Here is a 17,789-nt window from a genome sequence, read left to right on the forward strand (position 1 = left end):
TTAGTGACCTCTCACTGTCTCAGCGTGTTTATTTTCCAGCTTTTTTTTTCTTCCTTTTACCACATCGACAACACAGCCAATTTAAAGCAAACCTGGGTTCATGCCATGGACAGCACTAAAGGGCATCGTGTTTCTTGTTTGAGAACAGAAGAATAAAAGGAAGCGAGAAAAACAAACAGCAAATGCAAGCCTCTACAAAGCAAATAGTGGCTCCAGACACGGAATAAGGGAGTGAGTATGAGGCAAAACAGTTCCAGCGACACACATTTGTGAAAGAAAATGGGTATTTTAATTTTATATCAACTCATACAAATGTTTTCTGACAAACAGATATTATATTGTCAAGTCTGTCTTGTTATACAAAGTAGAAATCTGCATATTAAGCAAGTGATATCTGTCTTTTAACAATGTTTAAAATCATCACTAAGAGGAGAACTTGTTTAAACCCATCATATTGTTTTAGTGACAGTAAATGTCACTAAGATTGTGCACATACAGTATTAAACATTATCAAACTGCATTTGCAACAAATAAATCCTGAGTTGTTTGTTTTAAACAATATGTTCATTATACGTTTCAGAGAAAATGTAAACACCCCAGTTTAGGATCCAATAAAGCAAAGTGTAAACTTGGCAACGTAAAGACGAAGTTCGTGTTCAGAGATAGACACTCACCAATGTTTGGGTGTTTCAGCAGACGACAGATACGAGCCTCTCTCTCTAGTTTCTGATGGTCTGTAGAGACAAAAACACAGAACAGACACATTAACAGTGAACAATAACCACTGTATGAAATAAGTCTGTACGCGGGTAGTGTGGACTTGTGGTGTTTTGACTACTTTCTTCATTTTGTCCACTACTACAACCTGTTTTATTGATGGTTTGGAAACAACTGTTTGAAACATTGCTTTTACACATCAGTGTCTGTGCATGCAATGCTTGATGTGCTTACAGTCATCATGCACTAGGGGTGTTGAAAAAAATTGATTCGACAATATATGGCGATATTAAATCGATCGATTCTAAATGCATCCATATCATTTTAAAAAAAATAAATAAATAAATGTTTTTAACCTTTATTTAACCAGGAAAGTTGTTTCCACTGCAGGAGACATTGTAACTCTACAAAGAAGTGCGCTGAAACCTGGGCATGTTGATCAGCTTGTGTTTTTTCAATAAAATCTAAAAAAAAAAGGCGCATACCTCAGTTAAGTTGCACTAAAGTCATTTTACACTAAAACATGTTGCACTCAAGTTAAAGTTGGTTTAAAAGCCACAGACAGATTGTATGTTGTTTTTATTTTAAGTTGTTGGCACATGGCATGTTAAAGCCAATGTTGAGTGTAAAATATGCCAATAAAATATATTTCATACATAATGTAGCTGTGTGTATATTTTGATAAGCACTACGAGATGACTATTGTTGTAATTTGCGTTACATAAATATAGTTGAATTAAATGAAAGATGCAGAAACAGATGAAGGAAGGCAAACAATTGTTTGCCAGTAGAAACTGGCATTACTGGGTGTCCATCACTGGCCACACTGCAGTATTTTCACTTCTGTCATGAGCATCACTTCTTTCCAAACCTACATCCTGGTCAGAGGATTTCACACAATTCTGAGTTTGTGTTGACACAAGCAAGTTCATTTGTCTTTCAGTAAAGCACGTTACACCTTCAGGGCGTGGCCTCGCCTTGTAGATTTAGGTCGATTTAAAGCAAACAATGTCATAACACTTTGTACAATATTAGTGAAGACTTCTGAGCCATAAATTATAGTGTATCCTCCTGTGGCGTTTGGGTTTGCTTCTAAAACAACTGTGTTGCAGTTCAACTAAATTATGGATGTAGCACAAATCACAGACATCTACACTGAACAAACTCAAAGCCACAAGATATTAATCTCTATAAACACATACTAGATGTAGACCAGAGGCTTAAAACATGAGCATTTTACTTTCTTTTTTTTCTGCTTCCATTTGGACATTGAAATGAAATGAAATCCAAGAGAGATGACGATGAACATGGCTTTTAATGTTCCAGAAGTCCAACCAGCAGGTCTTTGACTGTGCAGTTAAGGTTAGAGGTCAGCTGGGGTAGCTTTAAGGAATGTACAGTACGACTGGACGCATGTGTGAGTGCAAGATCACTGTAGTGAAGCTAACGCAGCCCTCCAGCTCCGTAGCAATAACGTCACACACAGATTCATATTCCTCTCCCTAGTGCAGTAACACTCTGTGATAAAAGTCACATGCTGCTCCTCGCCAAAGTGTTCGGCTGAAAATTGGACGCAGGATAAATTCGAGGGGCACAATAATCAAATGAAGCATTGCTCCATGGATCTTTCACCATTATCTCTCGCTGTCATGACTACCCTACCCACACTCAGGTTAAACACTGGTGCTATAGTTGCTTATTTGATGGAATTTTAAAAGGCTACTGCGTAAAGGTTGTGACTTCCAACATATATCCGTAGTCAGGGAGTCAGACGCCTGTGCAAGTATGCATTAATAAGAAGCTGATGCTGCTAATTTTAAAAGTCACACAGAACGAGGAGACGGAGTGAGCAGGAGGGAGATTACATGAAACGTTTATTTGCTACAAGCAGATCACACCTAATGTATGCATGCATGCGAGAGTGTGTGTGTGTGTGTGTGTGTGTGTGTGTGTGTACTGCCGTCTACCCTGGTGCAGTGTCGCTGCAGCACTTCCTAATTCATTCAATCCCCCTATTTGTTGGTGTGAGAGCTTGGTGTGGTGAAGTGAGACAGGAAAGAGAGGGCTGGAGGGTAATTACTGGCACTTCCTGCTGCTCTCTAATTGGCCATCTGCTTGGCCATGGGGCGGGCCCTAAGACAGCTTAGATCAGCTGAGAAAGATGGAGAGAGGACCCCAGCACACACACACACACACACACATGCTTTCTGCCACACAAAGCTGACAAATCTGACGGAAAGCTCAAGGATTCGGCTCAATCTGTTCGAGGCGAGTTCACAACTAAACTGTGAGGTCTGGGAAAAACTCTCGACAAAATGTGGCCATGCACCAACAACATTGTGACAAACGCAAAATGGACAGAAAACTCAGCAAGTTTCACAAACATGTTTCCTAAATATTAACATTTCTGTGAAAATATTGGAACCAAGAATGACAAGTCTTTCACTCCAAAGCAAGTGCAATAAAATGATTAATATTGTACTTTCAGGCAAGAAACGCAACAGTCCGCAATATAATGTGGATGGCTTGATTACTAAGATAAAAATGAAACATGATTTGCTTCTGTAAGTTTTTAGAGATTTAGAAAATTTAAACTAGTAAAACTGATTTTCAAATTGAAAGGGAAAAAAGGATATTTTGTGGATGTAAAGAAGCCAAAAATGTTGATAATATGGAAACTAAAGATACACTTCTCCTTTTTTTTTTTTTAATAGTACAAGTACTAGTTGCAGTATTAAACATGGTAGTTGCATACTGATCATCATTAATCTAATATATAGGCTAAAAGGGCTGTGTAGGAGTGGGGAAAAGGCCACAATAAAAGGTGAGGTTGTGAAACAAACACTATTGCAAAACAAATCCCTGTGACACGACACAAGGTTTGTCCTAGTGAAATTTCTCAAACAAACTTCGGTTTGAAAATATGGTGTTGATATGGACCTCCAGTCAGTGGATACTTCCATGGGTAAAACCAGAGAAAATGCTGGAAAAACTACAATCCAGCTGTTGTAAGAAAATAGTTGAACACTAAACAATTACAGTTACTAAACACGATAACACCACAAGTGTTTTTGTTATCCATGACAAAAAAAAAAAAAAAAAAACAGATTATCTTTGCCTTGTGATGTTTAAACCAAGCTTGAATGAAGACTAGGAATTTCTTTGGACTTTTTGTCTGCAGCTATCATGGCTTTATCTAGGTCATTACCACATAAGAAAATGATGGTGTTGTCCTGAAACACGCCAACAACAAACAACAAATTGGACAACTGCCTCAGACACTCAGGAAAGTGGCTGCTCGAGCACAAAGCCAAAAGCCCTCAAAAGAGTCTGACATGTAAAAAAAAGATTTCAAGTGGTCTTCAATTAGTTAATGGAAGTTATAGTAACATAATATAAAGAACATTACCAAAGATAACTATAGAATAATGAAGTTTTAAAATTAAAAATGGAATATATATATAAATATATATTAACTATTCTCTCTTGAACAATGTTGATATAGCCTCAGGGTACATGAATCATGGCTTGCTTAGAATAACATTAGGCGGGGAGGGTTATGTAGGTAGTGCATTAAAGCAGCTACTCTCTCTGTCTCACTCTGACTCATTCTCTCGCTTTCTAGCACACACACGCACGCACACAGCAGACGACGCAGAAGCCATCCACTTTCACTGTCAGTTCAATCACCAAAGAAATAAACCAGCACTCATCCTGTGCAGACAAACTCACATGGTCCCAACGCAGCACTTTGTACACTGCTGTGTAAAAACTGTGAGAATGTGTGTAACACGTACAAGTTGCAACCGACACACTGATGACTTCATGCTTTAAATACTTTTATTAATGCACAACTTTAGAGAAAATGTTAGTGTTGTATCTTAACATTTCAGCACATAACCTGACTTTTAACTTAGCTTTTACTTTTATTTGTTTTTTTTTTTTGTGAGAGCTTGGTGGTTCTTTTGAAGAAAAAAAAAAATCATTTTGACTCTGTTTAACTCGACCAGCAGAAATTGTAAAACGTCAACCTCAGGAAATGTCTGAGGTAGGCAGTAATACAAGAGAACAATGCCATGTCATGCTTGTTTTAGTCCAGGAGCCACATATAGTCCTTAAACTACATGGTGTCATATTTTTCTTCCAAGTAAAATGTTTTACTCTATGTTCAATTAATTATTTCCGATCCTAGATTCTCCAACAGGCCTGATTGGGCTTGCAGGCCTTGAGTTTAAAATTGTCTACAACAATAGCAGGAAAATGCATACTTGACAATATCACCATCCAAGACTTACCCACAGTACATCCTGGATGCATTCATTGGTTAAGTGGTGCATGTGCACCAAGCCCTCCAAGTCATGTTACTGTAGCACATCAGGCCAGGTTGGCTTTTTTAATTTGTCTTTAATGCAATAGTGGTGCTCAGACGCCCATTACTTGGGGGGGTTAAGGTCAGTATGAGCATCTTGAGTGGTCAGTGATTATGAAGGCCAAACCGTGCTGCACTCTGCTTTTTTTTCTACCTTAAAACCACTTTAAATACTGATCACTGTAGATCATGAACACCTTGGTAGACCTTCAGTCTTTTATATAGTCCGACACATTGAACTAGTATTACAATTTGGTGCTTGTCAAACAAGTTAGGCTTCGTCTTTGTGTGCTTTCTTTCTTGTTTCAGTCAATAAACATGAATGTTTACTAGTTAAACAGTCGTTGGGTTATTCAAAGTACAGTTTGTGCAAGTGATTGTCCCTCTCTATGTCCTTGTCCTAGTCTTGTTACGGGTGTTACCAGCTTTGTGCCTGTCTAGATCCCTAATCTGGATATGCGAGGTAGAAGGACGGCCAGAAAACAATACTCAATTCTTGTAGAGAAAATTGTCACTTCTTAGCTGATGTAGCCTATACACCAACAGCTGCGATAACATAAAGTTCATCTGTGGTTCAATGGTTTCAATCTTAGAGAAAAATAAATTAAACAAAACCATTTGGCACTTATAGATACAAACAAAACTTTAGGAAATACATTCATCTTGTATTTGTATGCACTTTCAAGCATTTGATTGAGCAACAATTAAATTGCTCCTCATTTCAGCCCTTGCTATTCAAAATGTTTTGCAACTTCTTCAGTTACAAAACCTTTTTTTCCCACCCGAATCAGAGTTTTAAATAGTGATCACAAATAAAACCTGTTTTACCGCCAAGTTCATGTTTAGTACGTGTGATTGTTCTAGCTGCTGCCCACATTCATCCACCCCTGCTGCTCCTACATAGGACTAAGGAGTCGTTTCCTAGCCAACAACCTACATCCATCTTCAACACGTCTTCTCTCGCTCTCTTCCTTCCTTCCTTCCTTCCTTCTTTGGTTTCGCTCCTTCCTTACCCAACCTGTCTCCCCTTACTCTTCCTCCCCCCCTTTTCCCTCCTCAGATTACTTCAGTGTTTACCAGAGCTTTGAGCGACTTACCCACCAGGCCACGCGTGAGGTCACACTAGCTCCATGAGGCTAAAAAAAACCCACCCAAATCCTACCGGGCAAGCTGCCGGCGCACGCACCAGCCTGCTGTGGACGCATTGTCTTTGTTTGCATGTGGGTAGCATGTTGAATCAGCCCAACACACAAGTGCAAGCCCTCTCATCTTGTTTCATTCCACTTCTGAGGAGGAGGGAAGAGTCACAGAACTTATCGGGTAACTATCCAGTTTTAAATATTTGCAATTATCTCCCCGATTTCTGATGGCTGGCCTTTTCTGCAGATAACACAGGGCACATGCACCATGTAACCTGCCTTGGTTTTCTGCTGAGTTTTCACTTTTTCTTGGCGGGCTATTATTAATTCTCAAAGCTGGACACTTGATGGCTTGGACAGAACAATAACAGCATTACAAGATGCTCACAAAGCAGACATGCTCTATTAGCATTAGTCCCAGCTCCCTCTGCTACTGTTTCAGCCGCAGACAACAAAAAGGGAAAACAGGAGGCGCTTATGGTACATGGCTGAACAATATGGACCAAAAGTCATATCTCAATATTTTTTCTCAAAATGGCTATATACAACATAAATCTCGATATTTATATTTCAACTAAAGTCAGACTAGAAAGATAATTCTGGGTTAAATCTGCTGATGCAAAATGCTACACAGGCACATTTATGAACAAACAGCTGCACAATATGTTCCACTTTTGGCTATTGTTCCCCTATGAGGGACAGCCCGTGTGAGTGAGTTCTGTAGTGTGGCTTGTCCAGGGGAAAGTCTGGGTTAGGACACACTCAGCAATGCATCTAACTGTGCTTTTCAGGCAGTTCTGACTCCTAAAACAAGTAGTTCAATACAAATTAAGATATAAAATAATATTGATGTAGGCGATATTGAAATTTACTATATCGCCAAAATAGAAAATTCAATATATTTCACAGTCATTCTGTGTATTTTTATAGTAGTTGTGTGTGTTTTGGGAGTAACTGTGTTTTTCTTGCCTCTTTCAGTATTTTTCTTGTTCTTTTGTGTAATTTTATGTATACTTTGTGTTATTTGGTGTATTTTTGTTGTCCTTTTATGTATTTCTGGCACATTTACTAACAAACAGCTGCACAATATGTGCCACTTTTGGCTTTTTCTCTTATAAGGGACAGCATGTGTGAGTGAGTTCTGTAGTGTGGCTTGTTTAGATGAAGGTCTGGGTTAGGAGTCGGACGCACTCGGCAATCCACCAAATATTTCAACACAAAATTAGCTATAAAGAAATCTTTCTATCAATATGGGCGATATTTAAATTTTCTATATCGCCAAAATAGAAAACTTGATCTATCTTGAATCTCGATATATTGCCCAGCCCTACTATGGTGTCATGGGGTCATAGGATGCTCTCAAAATGAACATCTGATGATTTTATCACCTTGATTCGGCTCAGTTTGTGACTTTTTGATCCAATCCGAAATGACATTTCACTATAACTCAGATTGTACAGTGTGGATGTGATTCTAAAAATGCAGAAAGAAAAACAGGATGATGGTAAAGCACATCAGTGACTGCCTCGCTCGCTTCTCCCCAGCGCATCACAGCCTGTTGCCCCTGCAGGCAGCGCTCAGAGAAAACTTAGCTGCACAGTTTGGAAAAGATCTGAGTCGGGCCAAACAAATGCAATAGAAATAGTTATCGTCTTCACACCGCCCGAAACAAAGCGGAATGTCCACGCAAACCAACAGTATTCACCGGTGTAAACGCACCCTTAGTTGTTGATGAGATACATTTAGCATAAGTGGGTTAGCCTCAATACAAAGCAAACCCCCTTTGTGGAGAGACCAGAGAAAAGCAATGAGAGAGAGAGAGAGAGAGAGCATAGCTGATAATGACAGACATGTTCTCAGAAAAGAGAACAAAGGAGAAAATGTTGTGCATGTGTGTGAGAAAGAGTGTGAACACGTGGATAATCAAGTAAATGTGCAATTTTCCAATGCAAAAAGAAAGAAAAAAAAAAAAAAAAGCACTTCTGTATCTGCGTCTGAAGCTCACGTCATCATGACGACACAGTAAGCCACACCAGGCATGTGCACGGGGGTGTGGATCTCTGCAGGCCTTGACACAGCTGAAGGGAACAAATATCAACACTTCACCTGGCAACAGCGGCATGAGAAAGGAAAACATTAAACAAATCTCACCACTGTAGCTTTTCCTTTTTTTATTTAGATAACCTTTACTCTGAAAGATGAATCTGTCTCCTTTGAAATCAAGGTGTTTTGTTGTTGTTTTTACAACGGTTGATAATAGAAACAACCGGAGGAGCAACTTAAAACCTTTCAGTCCATCGTTTATTAAGCATGTTTAACACCTGCAAGGCTGCAGCATACAACATGTACCAGAATAGTGGCTCTCAACCTTTCCAGCCCGTGACCCCCAAAATAAAGGTGCCAGAGAATGGTGGAAAGCATGGTGAAATGTGATTTCAAAAACCACAGAAATTGGTTAAAAGTTGCAAACTAGAGTGGCCAAAAACAGACAGAAAAAGTGGTAAAAAGGGTTCAAAGTGTCAATATTGGAACAATTATTTTATACTGGCAAATAATGGGCATGAATAATCATGAATGGGATTAAATTGGCAAAAATAAGCACGAAATATGGTGAAAAGAGGTTAAAAGTGACAATAATGAGTCAACATATGCAAAATGCATTAAAAGGAGCAAAAATGTGACAAGAAAAAGTGATGAAAATACTTTAAAATATGGCAAGTTTGGTGTAGTTGTAGAAAAAGGGTAAAATATTCTTTACTTGAAGGCATCTGGTGACCCCTTCCCAGTGTCTTGCGACCCTAAATAGGGTCCTAACCGCAAGGTTGAGAACCCCTGAGCTAACCAACACATTACACTGAAAATAAAGCCACACCAAGTCAAGCTGAAAACAAATCAGCCAATCAGCTTTATCGTACCAACAATGACAATGCTAATAATTTGGATTTATAGAGTCCCAAATGCAAAAGCAGGTGGAGATCAGCTACATCTGCAGCCACAGCAGTGCACCAGTGGGACAGAACGCTGGCTGCAATCAACAAATTTGTTCACACATTCTCATTTTCTTTGGGTAACACAGGTGAAACAGCAGCAATGTAGGACAAAGGGGGATTTGAATTATTTTGCTAATGAGCATTTTTATGCTGCTCCCTAGGGATGGGTTAAATTGCAGAGGACAAATTTCAATATATATGTGTAACAACATATATACATGACGAATAAAGGCTTAAAGCCCAGTTTAATTTAATTTAATTATTAAAAAAGTTAACTAATTGGACATTAAACTTACCTCTCGCTGACAACTTCTTAGTGTTGATGATTTTTGCAGCATATTCCTGTCCTGATGACTTCTTCACACACCTCCGCACCACTGAAAAAGCTCCCCTGAGAACAAAGAACACAAACGACCAGAAATCAGTTCCATTTCACACGCCCTCGTCATCTGAAGCTGAATCCACACGTGTGACACTTTTCTTTTTGTGTGTGACAACAATCTCTGCCCTCACACACACACACACCGTCTTTTCTTCCTGCCACAGCATCAGTGTGTATAAAGAACAGGAAAGCAGGGTTAATGCGTTTGTGGCGTGGACATTTTCTATGGCCGATCATTGGCGAAGGCATAAAACAATGCAGCGTCTCCTCCCAAAGGAAGCTGGATTTAGCGCCACATTCACAGCAAAGACCGATAGAGATTAAATAAAAGCTGGAAGAAAAAGTCTATTACACTGCAGAGCATGTGCTACAAATAAGAGATTTTCATATAGATCCAGAAGATTGCTCCTCCTTGCAGTTTGTACACTGTAGTGATACACAGAGGAGTGATTCGGCATGATTTTTGTTGTGCAACCAGCACTTTCTAGCCCTGCAGTTTTCTTAAAGGCGACTAGTGCTGATCATGGGTGGACTGGGAGAAAAATCAGCCCAGGCATTTTGGGTCCCGACCAGCCCACTACTTTATCAGAGGACACCACGTAGAAGCTGTTATTAAGTCAGTGATGCTCAACATGTGGCTCTTTATGTCTTAATTTCAATTATTATTCCCCCAGTAAACCTTAAAAGGGGGAAACTTTTTAACCCCTTTTTACCCATTTCCTTTGGCCATTTTGCAACTTCCTTTGTCCCATTTTTGCCCCTTTTCAAAAAGTTCTGACACACACTTGTTTTCAGATATTAGCTACCTTTTGCCAATAAATATCCCCTTTTTTCTGTTTTTACATGTTCTTTTTAACACTTATTCAATTTTTGTCCTTTGATTTCTTTGGCCACTTTTCATCCAAATAAGCTAACTTTTTCCCAATAAATACCACTTTTTTCCTTTTTCCTCAACATTTTTCCTGTTTTTGATCCACATTTTTGCCCTTTTTCACTATTGTTTGCCACATTTTGCCCATTTCAGCTATCGTTTGCCATTACATACCACCAAATTCCTCTTTATTTGCCCAGTTTTTGGCCACTCTTGACTGCTTTTGGCCCATTTTAGTCATTTTACAGTGTTTTCTTGCCAGATTTGGACCATTTTTGGCCACCAGTCTATCCCTGGCGCTGATAGAACCAAGGCTGCTTCCTCAGCTGCACTCCACTCCCACCGACCACTAGCCTATTAATCCTAATTATTTACCTGAAAATGAAACGTGACAGTAGACACAAATATAAGTCACTGCCTTGATGGTAACAGTCAGTGATGAAGCAAAAAAAAAAAAGGCATTAGAGGCGGGAACATAATCAGAGGTAAGCGGTGAGTCAAAGGAAGACTTTGGAGGTAGAGAAGGCGCTAGCAGCAGCAGATGTGTACAGATGTGTGGCGGGAGTAGTGCAGGTTGTGTAATCAGCGCCATTGATTATTACCGTCATTTATTAAAAGAATGAGTGGAAACGGCAGTTGGAAATTAAGGCCAGTGCATCTTTATAGGGACAGTAGCACCATGCTGCTGCTCATTTAGGAGCAAACTCAGAGTACTAAAACCATATGTGTCAAAGTCATGGCCCGGGGCAAAATCCGGGCCTTTATAGCATCAAATTTGGCCCGCTTGAGAAAGTCAAAATGATAGAAAAACATGAAACATTTTGTAACCAAACTAATTCACCTGTAGATATCTCAGCGCCTCCAAATACAAAAATTCAATTTAAATCTACGATATTTGCAGAGCTCAGTTTTCCAGTTCTTTTTTTTTTTTATCTGAAATTGTTGAAAGAACTCTCAATTTTTTCAAAACCTGGCAAATTTTCCTCAGATTGTTCTACAAAATTTCCCCAAAATCAGTTACATTTAAATGAAGAACCCGCAGGGACTGATATACTCACTAGAGGTATCCCGATCCGATATTTATATTGGATATTGGACCGATATCAGCCAGAAAACGAATATCGGATTTTATCGGACTGCATCTAAACTCATCAATATAAGTTCTCCGATAAAATGTTCCGCTCCAACACTTCTATCCATAGGTGACTGTGGTTCACACTCCAACAAAGTAACCTACTGTTGCTGACTATTGTTCTCTGTTTGAATAACATCACTTGATCAAGCCTTTTCTAACATTCCACACTACAAATTAAGTAATTATTATTGTTTTTTATTAAAGAAGAAAAAAAATGTATGTATGATTTTCATGCTGATATCGGATCAATATCGGCATCGGCCGATATGCAAAGCTGCAATATTGGTATCATATCGGAAATGAAAAAGTGAACATCCCTAATTTATACATCATTTATACGTGAAAGTGCAAACCAGAGCACACAAATTATAAAATTCCTCTTTTTCCCACCTAAAATCTGTGGCCCACTTACAGTCATACTGGTCCGTATTCCACCCTTGAACTAAAAAAGGTTTGACACCCCTGTACTAAACTATTCATGGACAGCAGGACACCAAAAAAAAAGAAAGAAAAAAGATAACCTTCAAAATCACAAGTTGAAAATTCTAAAGAACTGTTCCTATTGAATGTAAAAAAAAAAAATAATAATAATTTTTGTTTGTTTTAAATCCAAGTCAAAAAACTACCATATTACAACTACTGACAAGTTCAGAAAATGAACAAAAACAAAACAAAACATACTGCATATCTATATGATTTTTTTTAAAAAAACGTATGTTTGGCCCCTGAACTAAAATGAGTTTGACACCCGTAATACGGAGCAGTTTGATTTCAAGTGGGCCACATATTTTAGCCAGGTAAACGAGTAATTTTAACATTATTGTGCCCTAGTTTGCACTTCTAGGTAAACGTAAAATACGAAATATTTAAGAAATCGACAATATCCAAGCAATAAGTGACAGATATCAGTCCAAACAGGATCTCCACTTTAAATGTCCTAGATTTTGTGACCAATTTATTTTTAATTAAGGAAAATATTATGTAATATTTTTTGAATTTTTCGAAATGGAAAGATTTTGTAAGAACAGTTTGAAATTATAAATGTCAGCCATCATGCGATATTAGCTCGGGGTGTCCCGATCCAATATTGATATCGGTCCCATATCAGCCAGAAAACGAATATCGGATTTTATCGCACTGCATCTAAAATCTCCGATAAGTTTTGTTTTTGTCCCCGCCCTCAGTTGTTCACAACGTATACTGACAGTTAAAAATAACTTAAGTGAACTTGAATTGTTGATTATTGTTCTCAGTTTGAGTAACATCTCTTGATCAAGCCTTTTCTAACATTCCACACTACAAAATAAGTAGTAAAAGTGTGAATGATTCGTGCTGATATCGCATCGGATCAATATCGGTATCGTATCCAAAGTGAAAAAAGTAGTATCGGGACATCCGTAATATTAGCACCGGGAAAACTGTGAGCACCTGCAAATAATGTTGACTTTCATTCACACAATGATTCATGTTTTCTCTGTTATTTTTACTTTCTCCTGCGGGCTGAACTGGATGCTCTAAAGGGCCGGATTTGGCCCCCGGGCCTTGAGTTTGACATGTGGTGTATGTGATTTCCATCACTTTCCCAAAGGTCCAAAAGATTAGTGAATCAAATTTGCAACATACCTAACAATTATTGTTGTCTTGTTGACTCATCATAACTATAATCCTCCTCAGCAGTTTTATTGTTCTCCATCCTCATGTGTTCTTTCTGTGGTTAATCCAAAGTGTGCTATTCTGGGGCTTAGTGAATCCAGTTTGAGTGGCTGGTTTAGGGATTTAAAAAGAGGCAAAAAAAAAAAGGGGGCTTAATCGGTCAAGAGTAACAGATGCTGCCACAGCTGTAACAGCAGGAACAAAGGTCCGCTTTCTCACAGTCATTAAATACTGAGAAAACAAGTCACGGCGTCCTACACGGTAAAATGTCCAAATGCTGTTTTTGGAGCCGGCGGTGGAGATTACCTTCCGTCACCACGGCGTCTGCATTGATAAGAGCGTGGAGAGGACAGCTGGCGTGCGGAGGCATTACTGCAAACACTAAAGCTGACTAACTTCCTCATCAAGTGATCCAGGGGTACGTCGCGTCACAAAAATCATCATCGTCATCATCATCAGCTGCTCAGAGGGAGGAAAACAAACAGCACGCCGGTGTTTCGGCTCTCGTGGTTTTCCTGTTAACTATTGATTCTGACCGAGTCACTGGTTGTCAGTAGCAACAGAAGATGTTGGAACTGGGAATGAAATGGTTGGTTGCCGTTGGAGACGTGACAACATTTGTTACACCAAGCAGATAGTATTTCTCAGACCTTTTACTTACATCTTCAACAACTGTGATGTTTTAACTAAAGTAAATAATGAACTGATATTCTGTTTAGTTTGTGGTGTGTGTGTAGTTGTAGTTACAGTGATCACAAATTGTGTTTCTATGTCTGTGATCACTTCATAACCACAGCTAGGGCTGGGCAATATGAACCAAAACTCAGATATTTTTTCTCAACATGGCAAAATATGATATACATCTCTATATTTTTTTTCCTCATTAAAGTCTAACCAGAAAGACAATTCTGAGTTAAATTTGTGGATGTAAAATGCCAGACAGACACAATTGTTAAATAGCTGCACAAAATGCGCCACTTTTGGCTTTTTCCTCTTATAAGGGGCAGCACGTGAGTGAGTTCTGCTAAAACAAGTATTTTAATACAAAATAAGCTATAATTTTCTATATCGCTAAAATAGAAATCTTGATATATTGCCCAGGCCAAACCACAGCCTGCGAATGTCTGCAAATCGCATGAAGCCTGTAATGATAGTAAAGCTTGGATTCCTGTTGCAACCTTTTTAGTAGGGCTGGGTGATATAAACCAATACTAATATCTCAATATTTTTTCTTAAAAATTAACTCAGTAATAATTTAACTCAGTCTTTTTTTCATTATATTTTTTCTTCTCTTTAAAAACCAAACAAACAAAAAAAACTCTTAAGACAATTCTGGGGTAAATTTACTGATGCAAAAAGTCACACTGGCACATTTATTACCAAACAGCTGCAGAATATGTGCCGCTTTTGTCTTTTTCCTCCTGTAAGGGACAGCACGTGTGAGTGAGTTCTGTAGCATGTCTTGTTTAAGGGAAGGTCTGGATTAGGATGTGCTCAGTAATCCATGTAACTGTGCTTTTCATGCTGTTCTAAGAAGTAGAGAAAGCAGTTACTCTTAAAACGAGTATTTTATTGCAAAATAAGCCTTAAAAAATATTTATATATCTGATGTTAAATGCTGTGTTTGTGTGTTCTGCAGAGCAGGAACCTGCTGAAAATCAGTTTGTACTGAGCCAGGCCAGATTTTGTTTTAAATCTTTCCTGCTTAATAAATAAAATGAAATGAAATTACAGGAATTATTGTAATTTTCTATATCGCTAAAATAGAAATCTCGATATATCTTGAATCACGATATATTGCCCAGACCTACTTTTTAGACACCCAAAGTTTCCAATTATTCATTTTCTACCACATCTAAACTGGTGAAGGAAAGCTACATCTGTAACTATAACCCCAACTATTTAACAAACAAGAATACATCTGAAAAAAACATGAATATGAAGTTTACAGATGTATAAATCTTGAAGCTTGTTTAGCTACAGCATGAATGTCTCTCCTCATCTGCATCATGACCTCAGTAGAAGCTAGCGTGTCTACAATGAGGACAAAGAACGTCTGTGATTGGTTGACGGCAGCATGAAAGATGTCTGACAGTGAGTAACATTAAGCGCACACAGCGTTCGCATCATCAGCATCTCTGAGCATCAGTTTGCCTGGAACACATCATCATCATCGTGCCACTGCATGAATCCTAACTCAGCCTTTTCCACTGCAGGTTGTTGTTCGTGTTGATTAATCTAATTTCGGTGCATCTTTTCATCTGGTGATGTAATTGACTTTGATTACAAAATAAGCTATTAGACCCACTCACATTTGTTACAGCTTATTAACAGCTAACTGCAACACCTTTTAAATTAGATACGCTGCCAATGTAAGAGTTGATAGCCATGGGTATCATCCAGGTAAGCTGTGGCTTAGCAGAAGCTTCTAATGCTAGCTCAGTGGTTTGTATGATAGCTTCACAGGGTCAGTCTCGGGCTGGGCAATATGGATCAAAACTCATATCTCGATATGTTTTCTCAAAACAACGTTATACGATACAAAATTCGATCATTTTAATTCAAATGAAGTCTGAGCAGAAAGACAATTCAGGGTTAATTTGCTTATGCAAAATGCCACACATGCACATTTATTAACAGTTATGCAAAATGTGCCACTTTTTACTTTTTCTCCAATAAAGGACAGCATGTGTGAGTGAATTATTTAGCGTGACTTGTTTAGGGGAAGGTCTGGATTAGGACGCACTCAGAAATCCATCTAACTGTGCTTTTTTAATGCCGTGCTGAGAATTAGTGAAATCAGTTAAATCTAAAACATGTATTTTAATACAAAAAAAGCTATAAAAAAACATTGATATAGGCGATATTGTAATTTTCAATATCACCAAAATAAAAAACGCGATATATCTTAAATCTCGATATATCGCCCAGCTCTAGATCAGTCTATGTGCGTCTGAGGAAATAAATAAATAATAATAATTTTTGTTTGTTTTAAATCCAAGTCAAAAACTACCATATTATTACTACTGACAAGTTCAGAAAATGAACTTTCTAATGATCCAGTTCTAGTGATTGAGAACAACTGCAGCACAATCCAATCCTTAAGGCATTACATAGATTTAAATCAACTTGAGCATCTCAATTGAAACTGTTTTAAAGCTATAAAAATACACAACGAACACAAAACCATAATGCCAGATCAAAAATCTGCCCTTATGTCGTGTTTAAACTGAAGTTAACAAGGAATGCGACTTTTAAAGCTGCACAACAGGGAAAAAGCAGGATTTTTTTTCTTCTTTAGAACAAGTATGTTTTATGTTAGTTTTATTCTGGTTTTATGCAATCAGATTTACGTTAACAAGAATGCAAGAATAATGGCTCCAGCTGGTAGTGTTTCGCACCATTACTCAACAAAGTGTTAATTAATATTTTAGGTTTTATAGTACACTATATGTTAGCTACTTCTATTACAATGTTGAATTGTAATGCTCAAAATCTGATAATATTGTTTTTAAACTGAGAACCACAAAAACAAAACAAAACATACTGCATATCTATATGATTTTTTAAAAAAACGTATGTGTGTGGCCCCTGAACTAAAATGAGTTTGACACCCGTAATACGGAGCAGTTTGAATTCAAGTGGGCCACATATTTTAGGCAGGTAAACAAGTAATTTCAACATTATCGTGCCCTAGTTTGCACTTCTAGGTAAACGTAACATACGAAATATTTACGAAACCGACAATATCCAAGCAATAAGTGACAGATATCTGGATTAGGACGTACTCAGAAATCCATCTAACTGTGCTTTTTTAATGCCGTGCTGAGAATTAGTGAAAACAGCTAAACCTAAAACATGTATTTTATTACAAAAGAAAGCTATAAAAAAACATATTGATATAGGTGATATTGTAATTTTCAATATCACCAAAATAAAAAACGCGATATATCTTAAATCTCGATATATCGCCCAGCTCTAGATCAGTCTATGTGCGTCTGAGGAAATAAAAACTCTTACTTTGAAAACAGTAACTTCCGGTCGCATCATTCTTGTTGTTTTTGGGTTTCTGTCTTTTAAATAAAATAAATCAATTTTTAGAGTTTTCTTCATCCTTTCTCATTCCTGATAAAGAAAAACGCCTCGAGTTTCAAACTTAAATTCTTTAATTTTAAAATAAAAATCAAATAACCTGTTTTTTATTATTTTAAATATTCTTTACTGACCAGACAATCCAAAGACTAAAACATACACTGACCCTACAGTGCAAAAAGCTATTCAAAACTTGTATCTAACAAAAAATAATCACATGACTGGCGTCTAGTTCAGGGGTGTCAAACTCATTTTAGTTCAGGGGCCAAATACGGAGCAGTTTGACCTTCAGTGGGCCACAGATTTTAGGTGGGAAAAAGAGCAAATTCAACATTTATGTGCCCTGGTTTGCACTTCCACATATAAATGATATATAAATGATAAAGTATGTGAGTATATCAGTCCATGCAGGATCTTCACTTACATTTCCCTGATTTTCAG

General features: G+C 37.9%; 1 protein-coding gene across 17 annotated transcripts in view; it reads right to left on the reverse strand.

Moving 5' to 3' along the window:
• Window positions 1-17,789, reverse strand: part of LOC114481354 (calcium/calmodulin-dependent protein kinase type II subunit gamma-like) — a 55,296-nt gene that overhangs the window by 33,455 nt on the left and 4,052 nt on the right. For all 17 annotated transcript variants that reach the window (XM_028476114.1, XM_028476109.1, XM_028476112.1 and 14 more), the window contains exons 2-3: window positions 9,512-9,606; window positions 675-734 (exon numbers count right to left, since the gene is read on the reverse strand). In XM_028476114.1, the coding sequence (XP_028331915.1) occupies window positions 675-734; window positions 9,512-9,606 (155 nt within the window). The remainder of the gene's footprint in view (window positions 1-674; window positions 735-9,511; window positions 9,607-17,789) is intronic.

Source organism: Gouania willdenowi, chromosome 19 (genome assembly GCF_900634775.1).
Source record: "Gouania willdenowi chromosome 19, fGouWil2.1, whole genome shotgun sequence".
Lineage (NCBI taxonomy): Eukaryota > Metazoa > Chordata > Actinopteri > Blenniiformes > Gobiesocidae > Gouania > Gouania willdenowi.